The 27,848-nt window shown below is 42.0% G+C and overlaps 1 protein-coding gene across 3 annotated transcripts in view; it reads left to right on the top strand.

Annotated features, from left to right (window-relative positions):
- Positions 1–26,950, top strand: part of LOC131689145 (serine/threonine-protein kinase DDB_G0283821-like) — a 43,923-nt gene extending 16,973 nt beyond the window's left edge. For 2 of the 3 annotated variants that reach the window (XM_058974018.1, XM_058974019.1), the window contains exons 2-4: positions 12,281–12,430; positions 12,965–13,581; positions 25,555–26,950. In XM_058974018.1, the coding sequence (XP_058830001.1) occupies positions 12,281–12,430; positions 12,965–13,581; positions 25,555–25,904 (1,117 nt within the window). In that variant the 3' untranslated portion in view covers positions 25,905–26,950. Of the gene's footprint in view, positions 1–459; positions 1,245–12,280; positions 12,431–12,964; positions 13,582–25,554 lie in introns of those variants that run through there. The other variant, XM_058974017.1, reaches the window with a different exon arrangement.
- The last annotated feature ends 898 nt before the right edge of the window (positions 26,951–27,848 follow it).

Here is a 27,848-nt window from a genome sequence, read left to right as displayed (position 1 = left end):
CATGGCCTACTTAATCACATGATCTTTCTCCAAACATAAATATTACATTTCTCACGCCAAAGCCTCCGGATAGGTTCATTACCACAAGTGATTGATAAAAATCGTTTCAACCACATGCGCGTATATTGGCTGCGCTTATCGCGGTACGCCGCAATCCGCCCGAGTTCTAAAACGAAAAACCACGTTGTATTGCTCGCGCTCTCTCTCTTTCTTTCTTTCTCCCCCTCACTCGGAACACAAAGCTCCGCTCGACATGTCAGGCAGGTTGGCATCAGTTTCATCCGTTTCATCAGCAGCTGGCTGGCAGGTTAGGTCGCAGTTTTTGGTTGTGTCGTCGTCGTCGTCGGTTCAGTATGTAGTGCCAATACGTGAGTTTCTTGGCTATCGTCAATTCACTTTCAACTCATTCCCGCAGGTTCGGTCCTCGCGCTCTCTCGATTGAGTGCACCGCATCGCGTTTTGCGGGTCTCTCTCCCGCTCCGATCGGACTCATCGGCGGACCTGCCATGCCATGCCAGCTAGCTACCTAACCAGCCAGTCAGCCAGCCAGCTAACCAAGTCAGGCAGCGTGAAATGCATTTTCATCAGCCTTCTCGGTCTCCGTCTCTACGGCTCAGTCTGTGTCAGCAGTAGGTCGAGTCAAGACGCATTTGATCGAAGAGTGTTAATCTGCGCGCGCACATTCATTCATTCTACCGTCTCTCGGAAGGTCCTTGATTCGCGCACGTCTGAACGGTGGTCGTTCGGTATCAGTTGTACCCGTTTCGTGTGGGTTTTGTGTGAGGCTATCCCACGGGGCCTACGTGTGTGGTGTGAGACGGTGGCAGTGTGTGACTTGGTGTGGAATTGGAAGCAGCAGTAATAGCTGAAGCAACCGTAGCAAAAAAAATACCTCTCGGTTGGACTGCCAGAGAAGAAAGAATATCATCAGCTTTGTGTGCCATACGCGGTTCGGTGTGTCGGTGTGGTAGTCGCCGGACGACAAAGATTAGGAAGAGTAGCGAGTGTATGAACTTAGAACTGTGTCACCGAAAATTCCTTGGAGTGGAGCTGGTTTTTCCACAATCAACGCGTAGTTCGTGTTTGGCAGTGTTAGTTGAGGAGTAACGAAATAAGAACAACAACAACAACAACATGGGGAAGATGTCCGGAAGTCACTGTTTGGTGATGGGCTGCCGTAATAGGCAGCTGCTGAACCAAACCAACACTAGATCGTACTTTCGATTTCCCCGTGATCCGGATATGTAAGTACACCATGTATGACGTCAGCTTGGGGCCATTGTAGCTAATCTTACTAGCGTTGGTTGATTTATTGAAGCTCTATAAGAGCCCCACTCATTCCTTGTGGGATCCGTTTCAGGTCCCTTTTTTCAGGTCACAGGTATAGATCCCAGCTGGAGTAGGACTGCCGAACAAAGAACCGAAAAGGAGGACGAATAAAGGACCATCTGCCGTTCAGGAAAGGAACAAAAAAGCCACGACTGAAAGTAAACTGCTTCTACTGGGTAACAACTGGCTTATTTCGGATCGGTGCTCGGTCGCCAACCAGCAGGCAACAGGCACCAGGTTTTGTACTGGTTGGCCCTGCCTTGGTGGCGCGCACACAATTTCGGTTTTTTCCATCAACGTTGATGGTGTTTCAGTTGATGCGAAACGCGTGGTGGTGGCAGCAGTGGCGGCAGCGATGATCGTTCACAAACCACCGCAAGACCCTCTTCGCTGCCCTGCCTGACCGATACCCCCCGCTTACCGCACATCACCACCACCCGCCCGCCACTCGCGTTGATTCGTCGCATACCTTCCGCAGTCCTGACCCCTATCGAGTGCTGACGGGCTGACGCTGGTGAGCTGGTTAGCCCGACTCTGGTGAACCACACACCAACGTCGCACCACCTCACCAGCGTACCACATACGCCTGGTTCGCCTTGTTGCGCTCCGAGTGCCAGTGCCTACTACATTCCCATCCACAACTTCCACACAATTACCAGCAGGCAACGCGTTGAGTGTGCTGCGCTGAGTAACAACCAACCCCACAAAACCCGACGACTACTATGACCGAGTCCACGACGACGAAAACAACAACAATAATAACAACAGCAACGCCAACGACGAAGAAGAATCGGTCGGTCGGTCGGTCGGACTCAGTGTGCCAAGTTGCTTCGATAATAAAGTGCTCGGAGCGGCAGTAGCAGCAGCCAGTCAGCCTCAGCCATAATGTAGCATGATACGGGTTGTGCCCATCTCCGCAGTAGGTAGTTGTGGTTGCCGCCGCGGTCGTTTGTGTCACGTCATATTGGATTTTTTTTTCTCTGCCTCTGCTATTGGCTGGCTGGCTGGCTGCGATTACGAGGTTTTCAAGGTTCGATTCCACCGCCGAAAGGAAATCAAATCTTCCGATGGCGAGGCGGTCACATGGTTGTTCTATTCTGGTATGATGACCTGTTTGTCGCAGGATCGCTCATTAGTTTGGATTGATGGGGGTTTATCTGTTTCCGGTTTAGTTTCATCAGCGTCAAACGTTCGTGAAATTCGGTCGACGGGGGGGCTACTCAAAATGACCTGTGGGTTGGTCGATTTATGTTCTTACTTATGTACATACCAGTTTTGTTCACTTTCAAATCGATGGGAGCAGTGGTAAATTACAGTGTATCACAGTGATCGTTGAAGAACATCAATTCTCAATTGTTTTTCCAAACGAGATTATCCGTACTCAGATTACTGTATTAAATGGATTCGGTTTAGCCCGGCGTTTATTATAGTCTTTCAGAACAAATTTATGCTAAAACTGAAATAACGTCTCCATATTGTTGGCTGAGCTGTTGGGCGAAAAGGGGAAACCGTCTACCACCTTCGAATTATCCTATTTCTGAAAAACCACTACTGTGTCGATCCAATTTTAAGCCCCGTTTAAACCTGTCGTAATTATTGAATAAACCATTAAAATACTCGATCTATCCTACACAGTACAAAATACAGTCGATCACAGCAAATGCAATTAACCTAGTCCTTTCACTAGTTTACGAACGTTAAATTTCGTCATCGACATCGAATTGAAAAACTAATAAAAAAATTTCATCTTTGTATTCACGTTCGACACTTCTGTTATCTAATCTTATACTTCTAGTGCAGTTTTAATCACTTCCGGGATTTTTTCAGATTTTTATCTTGTAGCATCTGCTTATAGGGCTCAATTCAATTGCATTCAGAAATTGATGCGTAATATTTGAGCCTGGAATTGAAAAAAATACGGAAGTTATGGAACTTTAAATTTCTCCGCATGCACAAGTTAACTTAGGCTAACAAAATTTCAAAGGCGGTCTTTCTCAAAACCTCTAGCACAACAACGGCTCGATCAGTTTTGATTCAATTAATGAAAATTAAAGAAATTGCTCAATGGATGAAGAAGCCGAATTGGAGACAAATATTATATTCTCAAAAAAAGAATTCAATGTGCTGGAGAAATACGCATTGTTTGGTATGAGTATGATGACCGATGTTTCATGTTATCAACAAATGGAAGATTAAACGGGATCTTCAAACAGTTACAGCAGGAACACGTGACACATTTTCAAATTGTTATATTCCTAATAGTCCAAATTGTCAAATTGTTATATTCCTAATAGTTGGTGGTACGGGTTGGTGCTAGGTCTGTGACTTTCGACTAGCATGCTCAATTTTCATTAGTTAGGCACTTGTTACGTTAATAAAATCATTCCGAAAACAATAATGCAACATAACACGTTATTTCAAATTTTATTTTTTTCGAAATTTGTTTTTACTTGAGGTTTTAATATTGTTTCAATAAAAGTTACATCATTTTTGGATACTTCGCGAAATTCACTTCAATTTGGTATGTTGGCTTTCGTTTTTTCAAAATTACGAGTTTTAACATGATCAAAAGACTTTACTTCCAAAAACACATAACTAACAGTATCCTGTTCAAATAAAGTTTTTTTTTAATTTTTGCTGTACTCCCTCTTTCATGTCACCCCCTCACCACCCTTCCCTGCTATCTCACCCTTTTCTCACAGACAAACCTCACATCTGCATTCCATTCATCCACCCTCCCTCACTATTTTAAAATATGTTAACATGAAGACAACGTTGAACCCACGCTGATAAAGCTAATTCAATATTATATTTTTGTTCGCTTCAAGTGTGTCAGCGTCGACATGTTGCTCATCAGGTTCATTGCATTCGTCTACTTCTACAGGGTGTTTGGTTTATGGTTAAGAATCTCTCGAGGTGTGATAGAGGATCAGATTTGGGGAAAAATCGTTCTACACGTACCATCAAATCTCAACCGTTAGAGCTATTGATTTTTTGTCTGAAAAAAAAAAAACTGGTTCATCTTTAAATACCTCTACTGCCCATAAAAGCATAAGAGTCCCATATGGATTTTTGTCGAAAATGAGTTATCTGTTGGATTGTATTCTGTATCACCACCGAATTACAATGCACCAATAAGATTACCAGGTTTCTTTAGAAAATATCGAAAAAATACCAAAACATGGTTGTCCCATCCATAAAGCTCAATCAAAATGTAAATATTCAACAGCGTTTTCCTCAGCTTGCTGTTTTTCAATATGGTACTCTTATGCTTTTATGGGCAGTCTTAATTCAAAAAGTGTACTTTGCATTTCATTAGAAAGGTGAGAAAGTTTCCTATTGAATGGTGTCCTCACTTTTTCAGCTAATGAGCTTAAATAACTTTTTAGAATAAATTTATTTAAAAGTACCCTCTCGCAGGTTGATGGGATTGACGGTATTGTAAACATCATCAAGCCACAATATATTCAATAGAGTTATGTAAATATAAGGACCTTCGCTCTTTTTAGTTTTTATTTGCACCAAGTTCTACTACTAGAGGTTAATTAGTTCTCATGTTAATAATTCACCAAACATTATGACTACTGAGGATTTGATTTATATAAGAAGCCCGCTTCAAGATGTTGATTACAATACGCCTCGATAGTGGTGTGTCGAGGAGGCCGGGAGGGCTGATATGAGCCTTTTGTCTGTTCTATACCTTTCCTCTATTCACCAGCTCATAACCAACAATCAACCAGTAACAAATAGATAATTGAGAAAGGATGTGCTATGTGTGGTGATTGGCTATTCAAGTATTAGTAGTGTTTGAAGTACTAATGTATGTCTCATGTGATGATCATAACTTCAGCTGTATCTTGTACCTATCTAATCTATTACGTCTCTCATATATTGTCTTTTATTTCTTCTTTTCGAGTCCTATACTGCCATTCTACACCCGCCTTCAGCTGAATCAACAACGATGGTGATAGTGAACGTCTTAACACTCACACATTCTCAAACGCGGTCTCAGCGGGAACCTACAAAAATGCCATCGTGCACGCGATTACGAATCGGTCACGTCCGAAAGTCTATCCTTGATCCTAGAAGCCTAGGTCCATGCCTTCAGCTGGACCAATTAAGACCGGGAACCCTATCGATATAAACGATCCCACTCTCTGCCAGAATTCAAACCGCGCACTGAAAATTTAATATCAGACTCACGGTTCGCGCAACCATTCAAGAACACACGTTACAAAATCACGTCAGCGCACAAACGTTAGAGCCCCTCGCGATTTTCCAAGCAGCCTACGAACTCGCAAACATGATTACACCCCGGTGATAAGGTGAAAATCTCAGCACTCATAAACTTACCAACACGATCTCAAGTGTCAACCTACAAACTCCCGCGCTCGCGCCATCATGAATCGGGATCGTCCGGAAGTATCTATCCTCGGTACAAACAATCTAGGTCCTTGTTAATTATTAAAAAAATAATAAAATTGAAAAATAACTACCATATCCACTAGACAAAACGTTCCATGGCGACATGACCGGAAACTCTAGTGATATGGGGTAACTCTCTCCCTGTCAGAATGTGATCCGTACACCGAAAACTAAAGATCAGAATGACGGTCCGTGAATATATAAATCGCCGCAGGGTTTCAAAATCCAATTTATACACGCGAAGTCACATACACGCGAGCACACGGGACAAACACGTCAACATACGAACGCTTAAGCCCTTCGCGATCATCTACGCACACCTATGCCCGCGATCGCGTAAACTTGATAACACTGCGGCAATTGTGTGAACGTTTTAGTACTTACGAAGTTACAAACGCGATCTCAAACGCAAACCCGCAAATGCGCGATCATGAATCGGTCACGTCTGGAAATCTTTAACCTTTATTCTAGCAATTTAGGTCCATACATTCAGTTGGACCAATCAAAAAAAAAATAAAGCTCATATCCACTAGACCACGCGTTCTACGACGACATGATTGGGATCTCTAATGATATGGAAGAGCCCACTTCCTTCTGGAATCTGAACCGTACACAAAAAATTAAGTATCAGATTCACGGTCCGCGCGCGATCATTCTAGAACGCACGCGAATATGCGAAAGGCACACGGTTATGAAATAGAATTTATGCACGCGAAGTTACACGTTAGCACACGCGACATACAAACGCACACGCGATCGAGCACATTAACGTACAAATATTCGAGCCCTTCGCGATGATACACGCGATTCCGAGTCCCTACGCCCGCACATGCCTGAACCGTACAAAGAATATCACATTCAGAATCACGGCCCGCTACAATTGGCCTATTGCAGTGTTTTATTGGGCGACATTGCCTGTCTCGTCTGCAAATTGTAGTATGTGATTCTGACGGGGAGCCCTTCCGAGAACCTAGCTCTACAGCTCCAGTAGGACAACTCTCGAAAAAAAAAAAAAAAATTATTTAAAAGTTAACTTTTTTTCGTTTTTCGTTCATTTCTCACCTTAATAGTTAACATCACCATTTTTATAATTCAGATTATTAGGCTGAAAGAGCTGCATAGTTTGTTCTTTATCATGATACACTTATCTCTACTTATTTTCGTGTTTGTGTTATTTAACATGATTATTTTTATGTAACTTTCTCTAAAACTACCTCTAATTGAAAAAGTATGGTAGAGAAGAATGGGGTCAAATAGGTATGGGGGCACAATACGTATTATCTTTGCTATGTTATTGCAGAGGTCGCTTATCTTGTGTGAATTAGAACACGGTATAGAACATCGTTGACGACTGTCATTTCGGCTGTTACCGTGGATCAGCTGTATTATTTACGGCGTCGCTTATATTTTCGCGTGTTTTTTGCGAAACCGCATCGTTTTTTGTCCTCAGTACAGTACATTTAATCAATGTAAAAAATGTCAAGTGGGTTTTTTATCTAAAAAATCATGCTAAACACGAGTTTTGTGTTGGTTTTTCGATATTTTCGTTTTTGAAAAAATACGGACATCAACTTGAAACATACGCTTGGGGGCACTATAGGTCACTACTGATCGTCTCACATCTAAGCAACCACGTGAAACGGAATGAACAACTTCAATTCCACATTCTAACGACGAGGAGGACATCGAAGAAGTCATTCGCAAGTACAAAGCCTAGTGCCGAAACAACATGTTTTTTCAATATTTCCTTTCGCGATTTCATGATTTTCCACATCATTTGCCACTTCTCATTTTCTAACCTCAATGACGTCAATTTAATTTTTATATAATCTGCAATATTAATACTCCCCCCTCGCAGATTGATAGAATTGACGGTATTGTAAACAACATCAAGCCACAATATATTCAATAGTTATCTAAATATAAGGACCTCTTCGCTCTTTTTAGTTTCTATTTGGGACCATCCATAAATGACGTAGCATTATATGGGGGAGGGGGGAGTTTTGTATTTTGTGATGATGTGTGACGACAGGGGGGGTAGGGGGTCATGTCATGCTACGTAGCTTTTTTAAAAGGGAATAGGGGTTGACCTGATGTCACAACAATCTTACCCGTTTCATCTAACTAACATAGTTTTTTATTTTTTTTACATTTTTTACGGGGACAACGAGGGGGGTGAGGGTTGCCGTCAAGCTACGTAATTATCAGAGGGGGTATATAGAATTTTGTGACGAAATGCTACGATGGGGGAGGGGGGTGTTAAAAATCACTCAAAAAATGCTACGTCATTTATGGATCATCCCTTTGCACCAAGTTCTACTACTAGAGGTTAATTAGTTCTCATGTTAATAATCCACCAATGATTATGACTACCTAGGATTTGAATTATATAAGAAGCCTGCTTCAAGATGTTGATTACAATACGCCTCGATAGTGGTGTATCGAGGAGGCCGGGAGGGCTGGTGTGAGCCTTTTTTCTGTTTTATACTTTTCCTCTCGTTACCAGCTCGCAACCAACAATCAACCAATAACAAATAGATAATTGAGAAAGGATGTTTGCTATGTGTGGTGGTTCGTTATTGAAGTAGTAGTAGTGTTTGAAGTACTAATGTATATTTTTCGTGTAATTATCATCTTGTGCCTTGTACCTGTCTAATGTATTGCATATCTCATTTTATCTCTTCTTTTCGATTCTTATACTGCCATTCTACACCCGCCTTCAGCTGGGTCTAAGATGGTCTAAGATGACGCTTATATCCACAAGATAACACGTTCCATGGTGACATGACCGGGAACTACAGTTGATACGAGAGAACTTACTCCCTTCTAGCATCTGAACCGCACATTGAAATTTATTATCAGATTCACGGCTCGCGCGATCGTTCAGGGCCACACGCAAATATGTGAGTGGTACCACGGTCACAGAATCGAGTGTATGTATACACGCGAAGTCACATACACGCTAGCACACGCGAAAAACACGTTAACATACAAACGCTTGAGTTCTTCCCACGCACCGTGCACCGTACACCGAAAATTTAATATCAGACTCACGGTTCGCGCGACCATTCAAGCAAACACGCAAATATGTTTCAAAACCACGTCAGCATACAAACGCTTGAGCCCACGATCTCGCAAACATGATGAGGTGGACGTCCCAGCACTCAAACTCACAAACGCGATAGCAAGCGTCAACCTATAAACTTCCGCGCTCGCGCTATCATAAATCGGATACGTCCGGAAGTCTCTATCCTCGGTACCAAAAGTTCATGTCAATTAATAAAAAAAGAAACAAAAAAATGAAAAATTAAGAAAAATAACTCCCATATCCACTAGACAACACGTTCCATCGTGACAGGACCGGGAACTCTAGTGATATAGAGTAACTCACTCCCTGTCAGAATGTGACTCGTACACCGCAAACTAAATATCAGAATGACGGTCCACGTGGCCATCCAAGAACACACGCGAATATGTGAATCTCCACAGGGTTACAAAATCGAATTTGTACACGCGAAGTCACATACACGTGAGCACACGCGACAAACACGCCAACATACGGAGACTTAAGCCCTTCGCGGTCATCTACGCATACCTACGCCTGCGATCGCGCAAACTTGATAACACTCCGATAATAATTTGAACGTTTTAGTACTTACGAATTTACAAACGCGGTCTCAAATGCGAACCAGCAAACGCGCGCGATCATGAATCGGTCACGTCCGGAAATCTTTACGCTGCATTCTAGCAACTTAGGTTCATACATTCAGTTATACCAATCAAAAAATAAAGCTCTTGTCCACTAGACAACACCTGGCGACATGACTGGGAACTCTGTTGATATGGAAGAACCCACTTTCTTCTAGAATCAGAACCGTACACGAAAAATCAAGTATCAGGTTCACGGTCCGCGCGCGATCATTCTAGAACACACGCGAATATGCGAAAGGCACACGGTTTTAATAAATTTATACACGCGAAGTTACATACACAGTAGCACACGCGACATACAAACGCACTTGTGATCGAACACGTACAAACGCTCGAGCTTTCGCGATAATACACGCAATCGCGAAGGCCCTACGACCGCACATACCTGAACCGTACAATGAATAACACTTTCAGGATCACGGCCCGCTGCAATTGGCCTTAAGCAGTGTTTTAGTGGCCTGTCTCGTTTGCAATTGTAGCGTGTGACTCTGTCGGGGAGCCCTTCCGAGAACCTAACTCTACAGCTCCAGTAGGAGAACTCAAAAAATAAGACTACCATAGGTTTTGATTATTTTATTATTTTCTTCAAGAACACTTCTAGTGCACTATAAAGCTGTTTTGTCAGATAGTTGACATAGCCTTTTCCAAATGTCATAGGATCTCGTAAAACGTTCGAACCAACTTGTTCATGGGTGAAAATTATTATTTTTTAGTCTGTTTCCGGTTTCACTTCCTTAGGACGGTTTCGGAGTGCCTGCTTCATGAAGGCGCAAAGAGTCTTACAGAGCATTATCGGAAATGGAAGCTATTGGGTTCAATTCCCAATTCTATCAAGTTCCCGGAATGGAAATTTTCTTGATGGACCCTGGATGTTGACGGAATATTGGAAAAGTATCGGGTTACGCTCTTTTGAAGGAGATGCTATGTCTGCAAATTTTCTATTTTTTTTGCTAACTGGTCATGAGTCAAAATATTAATTATCTTCTAGATAAATCGTTCAGTTCACACCTTTGTAGGGGTTATGAGGTGGGACCATCATAATCATCAACAACTTTTGGCACGAAATTTACCTCCTTAGTCTTATATCATCTTTCGAATAATACCACGAGGGCAAATGCGACCAGAAAAGCGTAGAACCATCGTGAGATCTCAGAAGTGGAAGTAGATCATTTTGGAGGCATTCATGCAAGTACACAGCTCATTGACCTTTCCTGTCGTCACAAACGGAGTGCTCCGCTCTCTAAACGAGTAAAATTGCCTGCCAAATCTTAACTGAACTATTGGGATTCCTCTTGAATGTTTCGATTACCCGCTACTCAATTTTCACAACCGTTGCACTATTGCCAGTGAAACTTACACAATGCGAACTATAGACATTGAACTAATTTCATCCAAAATTTCAATAGAAAATACCTGATGGGAAAAAAGTGGCAGCAATTGGAAAGGGGTTCAATTTGATTTCGTATACTCTTTAATCTCGATGTCTGGTCCAATTTGTTGAACGTTACCAGCACAGTTCGGTTGATATGATGGAAATGGATAATATCCACGATGCTAAGCTCCGTTTCGTCTTTAGTTAATGATCCACATCGCGAATACTAATGCGGAAAGAACTAAAGTCAATTGCCACCGAATTCAGCCGAAATGCGACTTTTGACTTCTGAGATTCACACATCTCGGCGCATCACCGAGAATATGGATTTCCTCTTCCATCATATGGAGCACGCTGCATTCTCATTAACACACAAACACTAAAAGAACGTCGGAAATTTATAATTATTTATTGTAGCAAGTTTACTTCTCAACGGGTACAGTTTGCAACGTTACTTTGAAAAAAAATATAAATTTCCAGAAATATCTAGAAATGTGCAAAAAACGACCTGGTCCATCGTATGATGCACCATTTCAAGCAAAATTATGAAAAAAATGGCCTCACTATGTTCAGAAAAAAATTAAATCCATGTTCAAACCGCTGAAATAATTAATAAAATTAAAATAAACATTGTAATGTGATTTTCATAACTAACATATGTATTACGAATAGTACATTTAATATAAAATTTCCAAACTAAAAAAAGGCTTTAAAACGTATCGGTCGAAGTGAATGTAAAACTATCTTTATGACAATGGGAAAACGATATTGCAAAATACATAATTTACGTTAACTCTAAAGACACTAAAAAAGACCAGCAATATATTCAAAAATTCCCTTCCGAAGAATTTCTTTTTCGCAAGGGAAGTTTTATGTTTTGTGGACCGATCATCATCCGTTTCACCTGCCATCTGAAAAAAATAAAAATTCATTTGTAATCTGTTGCCTAATAAAACCTGGCGACTTTTGCAACACAATTAACCCGGACACTTGAAAAATGACTATTGAAACTATCGCATAGTGTTACTTTTTGGAAAATATGCTTTTTATTTGAGTATATCCTTTCATCTTACGGCAAGTTTCCTTAATAATTTTAGCAAGAAATGTATTTAAAAATTGTCATACAAGTGATTACAATTGATAGATTCTTTTGACTTTTAGGGGTTCTGGCGGAAGAAGATTTTCTACTGTGTACTTGTTTCGGGTATTTTCAGCTGCTTTAACTTTCTACTGTGCAATATCCAGAATAGTGTTAGTGTGGTGTATGGTAGAGCCTTACTGTTTCAGCACCAGTGAGAGGAATCAGCTTTGGCTCTGATAGTGACCAAATATTTTAATCTGTTGCCATGTCATCAACGGGATAAAATGAATGTTCATTCCCAAAAAATGCTACAAGGACTTCCACTAATAGCAGTTTTTTTCTCTTACTTTTCATTCATCCAGGTGCAAGCAGTGGGTCGAGTTCTGCAACCGACCCGAGCTGTGGAAAAAGTACGACGAGAATGGCCCCGAATACCTGTACAAGAGTTCTCGAATCTGCTCGGACCACTTTCAGCCGAGCGACTTCAACAATCCAAATCTTTTCAGTCAAGGGTAAGTTGGGTTGACGTGACGACGTTGATGTGTGTAGCGACCCCACATACATGGCCACTGGCTGTTGGTTGGGTGTTCGTGGCCGAGCGGAGTTTGCCTTTTTCGAGTTACCAACGACGACGATCAAGCCCGTAATGACTGTCCTCACACTGGTTGCCGCCACGGTGTGATGTGTCGTGTGTTGGCGGGGTTGCCAGAAATCAGGGAAGTTTCAGACTCAAAAGCAAAGCATTCCACTTTTATTCAATTTGATTGATTGTTAATTTTTCGAGCTACTTAGTTTATCATTCATGCACTTTCGGTAACCAACCCTGCACGAATCTGGCAACCCCAAAAATCCGACCAGTGCAGAGAACAACGTTGGTGACGGGGCTAGCTAGAGGCACCCAAAAATAGCTTGGTATGTAATCGATTTTCTTATTCTTGTTTTTCTTTCTCTTCTTGGGTTTCGCTTGGCTCGGTTCGGTTTCGGACACAACAAACCAAACTCGGTCCTCACACTTGCTACCTGACTGCCTGCTCACGGACGGATAGGTTGAAAAAAGGTTCGGTGCCGACACTCTACCCAGCCAGTAAAGAACCAAGGAATCGTTACAGTATTGGCGGACTAAGCGGGCTCAGGACACTCGGTGATGCAGTTATTGGTGGTGGTGGTGGTGGTAGTAGCGGCAATAATTCGCCACCCAATAACAACAACAACAATAACACCAGCATAGACAGCGAGTCACTCATGGTGCCAATGTCAGCGAAGCGACCACTGTCGTCGCATCCTTCAGTGCAGCAACCAGTTGCCAAGCAGCGAAGATCGCTTCCTCCCACCCTCAACACCAGCACCAACAACAGCCACGCCGCCGTGAGTGGCGTACTAGCCGGGCTGATTCAACGCCAGCAGCTGAAAGAGCAACAGCGGAAAGCATTCGCCGCAGCCCTACAGCTCCAACATCGACAGCAGGTACCGAATCACCAGCAAACACGATCGCTGTTGGCCTCGCTAAAGCAAAAGCCAAACTCCAACAACAATAACAACAACAACAACCACATCAGTAGTAACAACAATAATACCAGCAGCGGCAAATTGGCAGCTGCAGCACAGGAAAAGCTCGAGGATGAACGGGGGTACGGTATCAACTATGTGGACATGGATGGAGGAGGTAAGGAATATACACATGCATTCACGCATCTCCTTCTTTGGGATTGGGGCTAGCGTTTTCTATCCTACAACAGCCTTTATGTCAGAACATTCCATCAACTTTTGATGAAACGTTGGTTCATCTGCTATTCCAGGCGGGAGTCCTAAAAACTTAATAATTTCGTTTCCTCGATTATTCGCATCCAATCGCACCAACAGACCTTGGCATCCATATTGCGTCTCAAGTTGGTGTTGAAGCTCATCTTTTTTTTTTGTGCGACGCTCGACCCTGGACACACTCGCCATGGGTCAGGCTTGGACAGCAACCAGTCGGTGATTTTTGGTGTCCAACGAATCGCTACGTCGCTGCTCACTGTTGATGAAACTGCGCACCTTCCCGAACAACACCGATGCGATCGACGACGGTGACGCGAAGCGAGGCAGCAGTGAAGCGAGAACGGTGCGAAACGGAAAGGAGTGTCCGGTCCCCGGGTCCAGTCTAAAGTGCTACTCTGCCGCGCTGATGGTTCGGTTTTCATAATACGAAAGATAGGGGGAATTAGCACATCGGAAAGGAATGTGCTGAGTAGATGTGGTGGGCTGACTTGGTGAGCGTGGAGTTTTTTTTTCTCCAAGGGCTGCTTGCCAATTGGGAATGGCGTTCTGGAGGAATATACGCTTGTCGGTGGTTTAGTTAAAAAATTTTTCTATTTGAAAATAGGATCGCAAACCTATATATTTAAAAGATCAAACAGGACTTGCTTTTTAACTGATAACCCAGTATTTAAACTTGTTCCAACAAACGTCAGTACCATAAAGTGAGATTGGTAGGACACAAACAGAATGCTTTGTCAAATTTAAACACATCAACAATAGTTTTCAAATAACCGACCTACTAGATGCTAGATGTAACCAAAGAAAATAGATTAATTAGAAATGGTTCTCAACAGCGAACCTATTAATGTTGGATCCTGTTTCAATCTACACCGACGCTTGCAATTTCGTTTATGGTTAACGATCTAACCAAAATTACGCCATGAATTGCAATTTGCTATCCTAGAAATTCACTTTCATTCATAACCTCGTGTCGTGTTTCCCGAAGGTCGCTTAGGAAAACATTACGTGAATGAGAATTAAACTTATTCGAAGAAGAGAGAGAGAGAGTATCACCATAAGAAATAGAAACAATAATAAAAACAAACTGCGAAATAATAATATGCATCTCATGTCGGATACATTTGTGTGTCAGTAGGAGCAAATACACTCGCACTCATACACGTGGTTTCTGTTTGAAGCGACCGACCGAGTGCGTGCTGGAATCGGCCACATGTTGCGAGTGGATAGGAGTCAACCACTCCGCAGATCAAGCACTTCACAATGCCAGTCATACATATTCATGTTGATGCTATTTGCCGCTTGCCGTTTTATTCGTTCATTCAATTACTATCCATCACATTCATCAGGTGGTTTGACGATGATTGTCGATTCTCGAATCTCCACACTCTCCGTTCATGGCACACTGGTGTGTGGATGTATTTCCACTTGTTTTTCATGCCATTTGTTTTCACACTCACTACACGCGCTCCTCTCATAGTTGGAGTGGTTGTGTATGAGTAGGAGTGGTGACTATGCTTCTCTCTCTTTCGCTCCCTCCTGCCCCGTGCGATTTCATTCGAGGTCACGGGCTTTTGATCTATGTTGAGCAGGAAAAAAAACTAGACGGAGCACCAACAGAGCTGCAAAAAGCATACAAATGTGAGTACAACCGAAACAGCATTTGAAAATAATAAAATACGACGCTGCTAGGGTGTATTAATGCTTTTGTATCTACGTTAGGGAGAGAAAGAGTAAATTCATAAACGACTTCAAGAGAGACGAAAGTTGGAATCAAAACAAAATAATAGAGAAATTGTAATTATTGTTATTGATGATTGTATTGCCATCATGAAGTAGACATACAACACTGAACATTTGACGAAATGAATCAGGCTTTGGTTAAGTTAATATTAAATATTGGATTAGGATTATCAAAGAATACGATAAAGCATGTGGCTAGAGGCAGCTAGGAAGGCCACTTTTGCCTTAGTTTAAGACCCTGTTCTAAGATCTGATGGTCAATTCGAGGGATAGTGATACCATCAATTTCCATCACCTCGATAAAGCGCTATTAGATGAAGCAGCTGGTGTGCTGGACACGAAGGTTCTTAGTGAAGGTGACTACGACCACGCTTGGGACATTTTGACGGACCCCTCCGAGAACCAACGAGTTACTATGGAATCACACATCTGTGGTTTGTTGACGCTGATGAAGTCTCCGCTACATTGAACAGGAAATCACTGGTGTTTCGAAACACATGATTGTATATTTGATCATCTCAACGCTTGACAAATCAACTAGAAAAGCCTGGGAAGGAACCCAAAAGAAGGATTGAATTCCCAAGCATACGCAGATCATCGAATTTCCAAAGTCCAGGTGCCAGATCTTGGAACATTGCGATGCAACATTCCATACAGTTAACCCTACAGGGCAGAAGCCAAAACAGTTTTAGCATCTTCCGAATAATCTTTTACAGAAGAGTCACACAGTTTCCACCACTGTGACGCAAGTATGCGAAAATTGTGGCGCTCATCGAAACATCCAGTGTACAGAATTAAACAATCCGAGCCTTGCTCAGAAGAACGGAAGAGTTCTGCTGTTAGGATCCGACCCACGACGAAGCAGAAGACTCCTCCCACCTGTGTCCACCATCTACTTGTCTAACTTCGCCCAGTTGACCAAGACGATACTATTGCTTACCGCAGTGGTGCATGTATTCGATAAAAAGAATCAACGCTTTTCATACCGCGCCCTATTGGACAGTGACCAATTGAATTTTGTGATAGAAGAGTTAACCAATCGCCTAACTTTGTCGAAAAAAAACTGTGAATGTTCCGATTACTGTTGTCAACGCCTTGCGTACTCAACGTACGCTGAAGATTCATTCCCGAGTATCCATCTTTGACGCTAGTCTCGAGTTTCTAGCAACCTTTGGAACCTCTCCTGTGCAGTGGTTCTAGCTGACACCGAATTCCACACGCCAGCTAAGGTGGACTTGCTGATCCGTGCAGAGCTATTCTTCGACATTGTGAAGCCGAGTCAGATCAGTCCAGCTATTACGAGATACACATTTCAGATGAATCTTCATCGAACCCCAAATTGTCAGTGTGTCCATCCAACAAACCATTCATTCAACGGATGATGCAACAGTTCTGGCAAATCGAAGATGTGCCCGACGTTCCTAAACTTCCGACTGAACTTTTGCTCTAAGCCCACAGCAACCGGGAAATCACAGCAATTCCTAAACTTCCGATTGAAGAGTTGGCATACGAAGCCCACTTTCTTTCCACATACGAAAGAGGTGTGAGCGGAAGATTCATCGTTGAGCTACCGTTCAAGAAAAACTTCAACCAACCTAACGACTGCCTTACTCTAACCCTTAAGAGGTTTTTGAGAGCTTCCATTTCCCGACGGTTTTCAGCTTCCCGGGATTCGGGAAGTTACTGTCGATTTGCTGCTGAAGTTACTGTCGATTTCCTGTTACGGGCAAGTATCTGAATTGCTTGATCGTATCCCTTCAAAAATCCTGCCTGCATCCTTGGAAGCGACATTCAAAGAGTTTGGATGCGCATGATATTGAACAGATACAACGTTATGTATTTCTTCTCATACGTCGAAAAAATTACAGATATTACAGTTACGACGGTATAACAAATAAGACAAAATATGCATTCGATGAACCGACCAAATATTTCTGCAGACGTTCTAGAAACATTCCTTATTTTAAATAGCGTTTGCGTTAAGCATGATATCACTACAAACCATCCCAAGTTTTGAAACAAACACACATAAATTTTTTAAGCAAGTAACGCAATTTCCATTACTAATTTGATTGCAAGCCCTTTCATTCAAGATCTAACTATTAAAATAAACTATAAAAAGGACTGTTAAAAAATTTGATCAATCGGCTCATCGGTTGCAGAGATATGCATCACTAACGCTACTGTAAAAAAATGGTTCGGTACAACGGCCGGCAAATTAATCCATTTTTGAATAAAAAATCAACATTCTTTAGCAGTGTTTTGAGTATGGCATGAACTATATACCCTAAAAAATCACGAAAAAATATCAACGAGCCTAAAGACATAGTCCATTGATCTGCAAATCAGTTGGATAGCAAAATCTGCATTCACTACTCACTCCAAATGTTTGGCGGTAAAGATATTTCCTACAGAATTTCATTTGCAGAATCTAAGTCTTTTGGAATAAACTAAAAATCTTTTTTCCCGAGATTCCCGAATCCCGGGAATGAGAAAACACAATTTCCCGGGAATCGGGAAACCCAAAAATCCCGGGATTCACGGGAAATGAATTCCCGGGATGGAAGTTCTATTTCTGATGCTGGAAAAGCGACGTCCGCAACGCAGAACTTCAAGCGCAGTTCTGTGGAGTTCCTGTAGGAGTACGAAGCTCTTGGACACTGTCACGAGCTCTATGAATCCGACGATTCACCGAACCAACTTGCGTACTAATGTCGAGCCTTATTCGACGCTAGTACCAAGTATCTCTATCCGAGCTGTCCCTAAACGAAGTTCTACAAGTTGTATTTGTATCTGTATTGCATCGTTCTGCGCTTTCAAAAGTACAAAATAGCGTTTTCTGGAGACGTATCTCAAATGTACCGCCAAGTACATCACGCGAAGCCAGATTGACGGCTCCTGCGAACCTTTTGGAGACCTCATCCATCACAACCGCTACGGGTTCTGGAATTGTGTACCGTAACATATGACACTGCATCGTCACCCTTCCTAGGGACTAGGTGTTTGGTGCAACTGTTCGAAGAAGACGGCGATACCTTTCCAATCACCGCTCGTATACTGAAAGAAGAAACGTACATATATAGACGATGTACTATCCGCAGCCGATTTGATGGAGGATGCCATCGAGGTTCCTTGAAAGAGGAGGTTTCCCCATTCATAAGTGGTGCTTGAGATCACAACAATTTCTCGAGCAGATTCCAGAAGAAAACCGCGAGAAGAAGATGTCAATAGAAGAGCTAGGAGTGACCGAATCCGGTTTGTTTTGGGACACGAGCGTGCTTTTGCTTTTCATCGCCAACCAACCGAAGTCGTCCATGCCAGTCAAAAAAATATGCCAGCCGCGCACGGAGTGTTTGGTATCTTCTAGCTGCTGTACAACAAGTGCTGATGATGAAATGTGTAGTGCTGTTAGCGAGTATGGTTAGAGTACAAATTAATATTCAGTATAAAGGTACAGCAACTATGAGTCTATACCACCTTGTGCAGGAAGAAAATGCTTCTATAGCTTTAGTTCAAGAACCGTATTTCCGTAAAGGACACTTCTATGTTGGAAAGCTACTTAACCCCGTTTTCGTAGCTTCCAACAAAAATGGCATGACAAATCCACGTGAAATGCCTCGTGCATGTACACTTGCGAATGATTCTATCACATTTGCCCGAATGACATTCGCCCGAAAGCCACGTACACTGAAGTTTTTTTTATGCGGGGGATACGTACCGCATAAAAAAATCCGCATAAAAAAACGCATAACTTTGAAGATCCGCATAAAAAAACACATAAGGTGTGAAATATTTTTCAATATTAAGAGCCATAGTACTCAAGGAAGAGCAAGGATTTGAAGTAAGAAAGTTTAGAGAAAAGCGTGGAGAAGGGTCATATGAGCAAGCTTAGAGTTTCCCGGCTACTTAACTCTTTTTCTTCTCCAACGCAGGAGTCAAGATCTTTTGGCATTAAATGCGAATCACCTGAGTCTGCGGCATGTCCAGACAAGCGTAAAGTCACTTAATGATTTATGCTGTCGGAACCGTGACTCCCCGGAATCGCAAGACTAACCTCGGCACCTAACCGACCAGCATCGAGATAACGATTTTGAGAGAAATTTCAACGTCGGGAAATTTCTCCGTCGGATTAGACTAGGCCCACCACCGGGGACTAGTAGAATAGATCGGGAAGTAGCTCCGGCAGATGCTCGTCGGGGCACCTGTCAACTGGAAGTCACCCTCCACCAAGAATCGCAGGACCGACCTCGGCATCTGCCCCCCGGGTAGCATCGGTTTCGGAAGATATTCTACTGCCAGGGAACTCTTCGTCGGAGTAGGAGAGATCCACCGTCGGGGACTATTCTGAGTAGTCCGTAGCGAATCGTCGGCTTCAATAATCGGGGCGCCAATGGGGATCAGGCAAATGTCGGACTTCTTGGTGGAGTTTAGAGGAATAGGGTTCAGAGTTATCTTCTCTGTTCAAAGTCCCTCACTCTGGCACACGATGGACGAAATCGGTAGTATGGTCTAACTACTGAACGTGTGCCGGGTCGGCGTTAACGCTTTATCACCAAGTAAAAAAATGTACGCTCAGAGACTTTTTTCCGATCTCGCCGAACTGAGTCGAATGGTATATGAGATTCGGCTCTGCGGGCCTCGGTAAAAATTCCGACCGATTGCATAAGTTTTATTATGAGAAAAGTAAAAAGGTATTCAGTCATTTTTTTTTTCAGTCATTCGAAAATACGCTGCATCAAGAATGCTTCTTATATCCTTAACCCAAAGACTAGTAATTTATAACCTAAAATAAAAATATGAACATTTTATGTCTTTTGTTTAAGCATGTGCATTCATGAGGATCTATCTTTCGATAAAAGTCGCTTCATGTGATGCCCTAGAAATAAAAAGGAAGCTGCATAAAAAAAATCGCATAACTTTGAAAATCCGCATTAAAAAACCGCATAACTTTGAAAATCCGCATAAAAACGCATAAAAAACACTTCAGTGTACACCCGAAAGCCATTCGCCCGAACCCCATTCACCCGAAAAACGTATCGAAATTTTATTATACTGAAATACAATTTTTTTTTATTTACATTTAATCCTAAGAAGCGATTCACACTAAAGCTGTACTGTTAAACAGTGAATTCTATCATCTGGTTTGTATGATTTAATTAGTGTCTCCAGTTTTAGGTCTTTCCGTGAGTTCTTTAGATCTTTTAGCTGTCGGTTCCGCTTGCAGTGTATGTAAAACGTTCCGAGCAAAGTCGACCATGGTTGTTGGCCATTTGACCTAAGACCATTGGTCTAAGTGAATATTCTATGCTTTGAAAGACATTTGGCTTAAAGCTCGTTTCGAATAAAGATCAATGGGTTTATGGTACGAAAAAAGCTTTTGTCACATTGTGCATTCATTTCGATTTCAGTACAGATTCATATAAATGTTTGAAAGAAGGAATCAAACCCCAAGTTAGAGTAAGCCGGGCAAACGTGTGGATCAACAGTTTGCTAGCGAGAGCTATTTGGTATATAGATTCAAATAACTGTTCTTGAAAGAAGGAATCAACACCCCCTAAGTTTGAGTCAACCGGGCAAACGAGTGGATCCCCAGTTTATTTGCGAGGGCTATTTGGTATACAAATTCAAAGAACTGCTCATGTTTAAAAGAAGGAATCAACTCTTATGTTTCTGGCAAACGGCTGTTGATGTTGATGCCGCGAACGAATCTTGTTCCAAAGACAACGGAGCTGATGGAGTGAGCTTTTGCTCTCAGCCGACAGCAACCGGGAAATCACAGTAATCCCAATCAATGCCCAAAATTGGATACTACCCGCTTCGAGGTCTGCGTGCGGAACACCTTGGTGTAATACCGAACCTATTCGACTCACGGATGTGAGTCCGAAAATGTCAATGAATTTGCTGCGTTTTTCCAAGCACAATTGCAGTATTCTAGTCAGGCCACTGATTAAATATTGCAAACTCAATCATCACATGGCTACTACACATCGTGCTGAGTATTATTAGTGTGATTTTGTGAATCCGATTACGGAACTTCAAATCATTTCATATGTAACTGCCCAGCAGTAATGCAATTGCATATCCGGATTTTTGGTTCTCCATATATAGATGGACCTATGTACAGAGAGCTGAAACTCAAGGATATGCTATTGTTCCTAACCCAGTGTGGTAAACAGCTATAATTTAAACCATATTTGAATGACAATATCTCTTCGGGGGTGTTGTTGTTCTGTTATCTCAATATCCCCTTAGGGGTGTTGATGAATCCGCTCACTGTTCAAATCTCCGATGAACATGGGGAACGTGCCATTTGAGCCAGTCGCTCCTGATTCCTGAAGACCAACTTTATGAATTGATTAGTTTGGCGAAGGTTTCGAATTTTCCGGATGGTCATTATGTGACCAATAGGATAATTTTTCTCTCGGAACTACGAAGTTATGCCTATTCAACGTGAACAAATGTTTTTGAAAAAACTTATAAGAGTTATAAAACTAGATTCATGAGTTAGTTACGTTCCAGGAGAGCAATGGGTGTCCGTTCGTTGGTAGAACAATTTGCCGACTGCCTAGGGACTCGTACAGGCATGAAATTCATTTATGAGGTATTCCAAATTTTGCCAAATCCGAAAGGAGTACACTAGTATTGACCGAGTCGTATGCCTTTGATACGTCGAGGAACGTGACTATGAATTCCAGTTCTTTCTCCTCCGTTTCTTTTATCGTGTTAAAACTGCTGCAAGTCGTTGCCGTTACGTGCGGTCGAAACACAAACGACAGGCGCGGTATCATGTTTTCGATTTCTGCAATTTCTGAGATCCGGAGTTGATGAGTTTCAGTCTTCTTTAGTTTGTCCACATTTTTCAACGGGATGGGTCGTATTTCTGTGTTCTCGGGAATGTCCTCCTCTACGAAAACGTGACTTATCATTTCCCATATTTTCCTTCCATTTCAGGGTTAAGATCTTTCAGTAGGGCGTACGAAACCTAGATAGTACTGGGAGCCGAATGATTTTTTTTTCTGTTGTGAAGGACATGGATTTATTCTACGTCTTTTAATATGCCATTTCGAAGCCCAGAGACATTGTAGCGACGGAGACTGGTTTGCGCGCCAATTTGAGTTGGTCAGGCAAGTAGTAGTTCATAAACTCGGTTCCTTGCTCGCATATATCTTTTCTCGATTTGGTGTCATTGGTTAGGGCAGTGTCCAACCCCTTAAAAATGGTCCACGGTTGCCTTGAGGGAGTGGACGCTTCAATGCTTTCAGCTAGTTCCAGAACGTATTTCCGCTTCGTCTGTCGTACCGCTTTTTTGAACTCGGTTCTTCCCTTTTGCAGCTGCAGGTAGTTTGTCTGCGTGTCTCTTCCTCCGGGAGGGCGGAGTGTGTCGCTGAACTATCGTTTAAAATTATCATTGAACTGTCCTCTATCAAGCTATGGACTAGTTTCCCCTTACTGCATGAGGACTCCATGATCGATGATGCAGGTTGGAGCCGGGCGGTAGGTATATGGACAGTAAATTCACCGGTCCAATCGTACTTGTCCTAGAGATTCCTACAGCTTCCATGGGTCCAAAACCAGGGAGTACTAGATCATAGAAGTCGTGATCGCTTCGTGTTAGAATGCTAATTTCTGCATAACCACCAGTTCTTTGAGTTGAAACAAGATTTTAGTTATTCATATGGAATTCCTCGTTCTTCTTCAACCACATTTCTTGTAGCATCACAACACTGACGTTGTTTTCTGTTAGGCTAGTATAGAGTTCCTTACGAGTTTCTGTTGGCCGAATGTTCTGGGTTTTGTGCTGTAAAATGATTGGGCTTTTATTCCCCTTTGATAGAGATGTTTTCTGGGGGCGTTTCGTTGTTGGTATTTGTTTCGTCCAAATCCGCCACGACTTAGAGGAGGAGTAGTTAGTAGTAGGCGCCTTCTTAGTTGAGCGATAAGCATTTTAATTTCTGTCGCTTTGCGCGGATTTCCTGATTTTCGTCAAAGTACACGTTGGGGACGACGTCGCGAGCGCCAGGGTCGTCGAAGCTTTTTCTTCCGTCCTTACTCTTTCAGGTTCTTTTCTCCATTGTCGCGAGCTCTTCGGAACGGTTCCAACATACAGTAGTTGTGTAGTCTTGTCCGATGGTAGCGCAGTAAATTCATTCTTATCTTCTAGTTCGGCAAAACGGTTGGAAGTTCTGGGAAAATTTCTTTCTACTTTAAGGTATGGTACTCGGTTTTTAGCCATTTTATGCATGATCTCTCTTCTTTTTCGCTCGGGGCATTCCCTATTTGAGGCAGCATGCTCTTTCTTGCAGTTGGTACAACGTGGTGTCAAAAACAACACCTGCCTTCTCCATTATGTTTCTCTCCACAATTTTCACATGCTTTTTCGCGAGCGGGTAAAACTTCACGCCCAGATTTTTTTCGATCTAACACCACGTTTCCAGGTGTCACTCGCGACGATGGAGCAAAATGGTTGCCCCTCCTCGCCTTCTAACGGGAACCTCTACCTTCCAACAACCGAACGATGGCAGTCGGTTTTACTTTTTTCTTTCGCTTCCGCTTTCCGGCATTGACGTTTGTTAGATTGGCATTGACGTTTATCAGATAGGTGGAATCGTTCGCCCTCTGGTTGTCGAGTTTGCCCGCGCGTCCACACTAATCACCGATTGATTAACATTGAGCCAACAAATATTTAACTTAACTGTAACAGCATCTCTCCTTTTTATACACTTGACCTTCACTACTGGAACATCCGCAATCATGGTCCGCTTCAGCTCATCTTCCTCGAGCTCCAGAGGGACATTCCGAATGAAGGAAATTGTCTGCTTCGGATTTGTTAGTGTGAATATTTTTATATTCCTGGACGCCAAATCGATCTTATGTAAGCCCACGTGGTCCTCTCCGGTGACAAAATCCACCTTGTACCGCCACTTACCCAGTTTGGTGATTTCTATACCGTTTCCGATACCTGCTTCGAAAAGCACTTTGCTCATTGCTACAGGGTGGTTCGGCTACTCTCTCGAAGCATCCAGGCTCCAAAAATGCACATTCGGACAGGATTTAAGTAATGTTTGGCCGGGACGAACTGTTGGTGTTAGCATTATCTAGTAACGTACTGCTGTTCCCTTTCAGTGCACTAGACACGCTCATTGATTTGTTTTTTTCCTGATACTAATAAGGTCGTCCTCCCTGCACCTAGGCCTTTGTGATCTCATTATCATGGTTCTTTCACATTGTATTTAGTTTTCTCCCGGCTCTTTTTTCTTTCATATACCCAGCCCAATATGGCTGCTTCGCAAAATAATTTGGTACTACGCGACTGTAGTTCGTGCTGTCCCACTGTATTAATTTCCCGAAACCGACTATCACCCGTTTCGGTTCAATTTCGCGGATATTTACCTCGGATTAATAAATTTTTATTCGCGTTCAAAAATTCTTGTTTGATTACAACTTCTTCAATTTTTTCAATCGCAAAGAATTTTTCTATGTCCGTCTAAAATTGTAGAAAAGCGAACTGTCAAAAATGAACACCCACGTTCATTTGTGATATTTCACATCAAATTTATTTGTCAAATAAAGCAACCAAGTCAATGTCAACTACGATCATTATGAATTTCGAAGCAAGAGATACAAAAATGCTCGTATCTGCCTGAGTGCATCTTCACTCTCCTTACATACACTCTGGTATCTGCTAGACCACACACCACAATGATTTTCAAGCCAATCGACAGAATCGATTCCATATTCCACGATTTTGCAATGTTCGAATTCGTTTTATTATTGATGGAAATGTTTGTCATTCATCAATATGTCAAAAAAACACTTTTCTTCAATTTATTGTCCAATATTTTATTTCGATAACGAATATCCAAAGATCGAGTCATGCGTATCGTTTCTATCTAGTGCGGATCGAGTTACAGCAAAACGAACAGAACAATCTGAACAGTGAGTAGGGCCCATAATTTGTGTGCCCGAACAGATGTTGGCTTATGTCTGTTCAATACAAACCGAATAGAGGTGCCATGTACGCGCAAAACTGCATCTAAAATTTGAATGTGTTGATTGTAATTTAAATTTGACCCAATTTTAGTCTTATATTTGCCGATCTTAACAACACCAAACTAACACTACCATCAATCGTTCGCAGATTCCACCGAGTACGACGCGGGCTTCCAGAAGGCAGTGGAAAAGGAACTGGCCGCCTACAAACAGCTGCAGCAGATGAAGGCGGTAAAGGCAGCGGCTGCCGTTATTCCAGCATCACTTAAATCAGAGTTGACCGTTACGCCGGCGGTTAACCATAGCAGCGCCACCAACACCAACGGCACTAGCAGCAGTGGAACTACCCTGAACGGTACAATGAACTACAAGGAAAAGTACGAGCAGACCCTCAAGGAACTGTTCGCCTGTCGTAAGATAGTCAAGAACCAGAACAACGCCATCAAGCAGCTTCAGGGTGAGATCGACTTCCTCAACCAGCTGTTGAAGGAGAAATGATGCTCTTCGCTGACGGCCGGCAGGGCCACTAGCAATAGCAGCAGCATTCGGGTGCCAATGGTTTTCTAGATTTAGACTCTATCTCGAGCAAGGAACGTAACTTAGTACACGTTTCAAACTGTATCATAGTGTGTTGAGTTCGTGCAAACGAGTTCTTCTCAGCACGTTCTTAAAATTTAGTTCAATGCAGATTGATATTTCCTTCCTTCCCTTTTTCTATCGTGCCAGTAAACCAAGTTTTATTGTAATGGATTGAACTTCTTTGCTAGTAAGACACGCTTGAAGGTTCACTAGATGTAGTTACCATTTTAGTACTGTTTAGTGTTCAAATTATTGAATCAGGCAAATTTATTTAAGGTTTTTGTTCGAACCACAGAAAAAAGGTATACATTTATTCGCGTCAAATAAAGAAAGCTTGCAAAACATTCCAATAGTAAGCAAACTGTTGAGCACATGCAATCTCCTGACAAATATTTATAGTACATTTTTCTAGGTTATGCTAGTTTATGCTGTTAAATTTTAATTTATGGAACTAATACGCTGCCGTGAAACGCATAACAGTCCTCTAGGGGACTGTTAAGCGCCTCACTGCAGGTATGTACTAAGGCAAATGTAGAACCGCTCACAGTAATTATCAACTCGATGAGATATAAACTTTTTGGAATGCTGAAAAAGGTGCATCGAGACCTGTAGTCAAACAAATGATAATGAATAAAGTCATACAAAACAATTGGAATCTACACAAAATCACAATTCCGAGAACAGTTATACGAAAACACAAAACAGGACAAGAATGCGCCTTCAAGAGTACAGTTAGTGTAACCAAGCTTAGAAACGTTTATACGAACAGAAACAAACAAAAAGATAAACAAAACCAAACAAAATGGTTTCGTATCGACAAAACATTTGATAAGCTGTAGTTGGTAAATATGTACATGTTAATGTTAACAAACTGTATAGATCTAATCACGTTTCGATAGTCACAAAACAAAGCAAAAAGAAAATAGTATGCAACTAGTTACGATTGATACACGTAAATCTTAAAAGTTTTTTATCTATAATAGAGAAAAAAAGAAAGGAAACCAAAACAAATGCCAGCATTATTTAAGATTTACTAAGCCAAGAAGAGTGTGGGGTTTGAGAATAAAAAAATAATAGTCTATAGTGTGGAAACAACAAAGTGGAACAAAACCAAATAAAACAATTTATCAAAAAAAAGATGGATCGTAGTTTCATTTATACTGCATGCCAGCCTTAACCGATGATTTCTAAAATCTCAGCCGACTTGCTAGTTCTGGCCGAATAGTCTCTTTGCTCTTCCGTCAGTCTTATCATGTCGAGAAAGTGTGATTTGATGTGTCGCATGATAGGAATGGCCTCCAAATCTGTACTAGTCCTCCGGAGTTTCCGATACATCCAGGAATGTAAGCGGAAATGACAGTTAAAGCAATTGAAGCATTCCTTTTCTATTCTATTCTAACCCTTACATAGCCAAGTATTGAAAAGCATCATGGAAAACACCGCAGTTATTCTTGAGTGATTTTCTTGTCGACATTAATATTTGAAGCATATTATAATACGTCGCAAATATTAAAACGGCCAGGCCTACTGTGCAGAGTTGGGTTTGAAGATGTTTCAATATTATACGGCAATTGAATTATTCATTTAATGAATAATTCAACCAACGAATCGTTTTAAAAATTGAATGAGGAAGAAATGAGAACAACCGTACCGACCGTTTCAGTTTATAGGGGGTTAGGATGAAACGTTGGGAGTGACTTTGATAAGAAGGTTGATGTCACTCCTTTGGTCCTTTGGAATGGGACAGAGGTATGTACACCTTGCTCTGGCTCATTAAGCCTAGGTTAAAGCGCCTTTACCCGATCTTCGCCAAACTAATGCTAACTCCGTTTTTTAGAAACGAATCGCTCTGGGCTCGCTCTT

The sequence above is a fragment of the Topomyia yanbarensis genome, chromosome 3 (assembly GCF_030247195.1).
Source record: "Topomyia yanbarensis strain Yona2022 chromosome 3, ASM3024719v1, whole genome shotgun sequence".
Lineage (NCBI taxonomy): Eukaryota > Metazoa > Arthropoda > Insecta > Diptera > Culicidae > Topomyia > Topomyia yanbarensis.
This window is presented reverse-complemented; position numbering and strand designations above follow the sequence as displayed.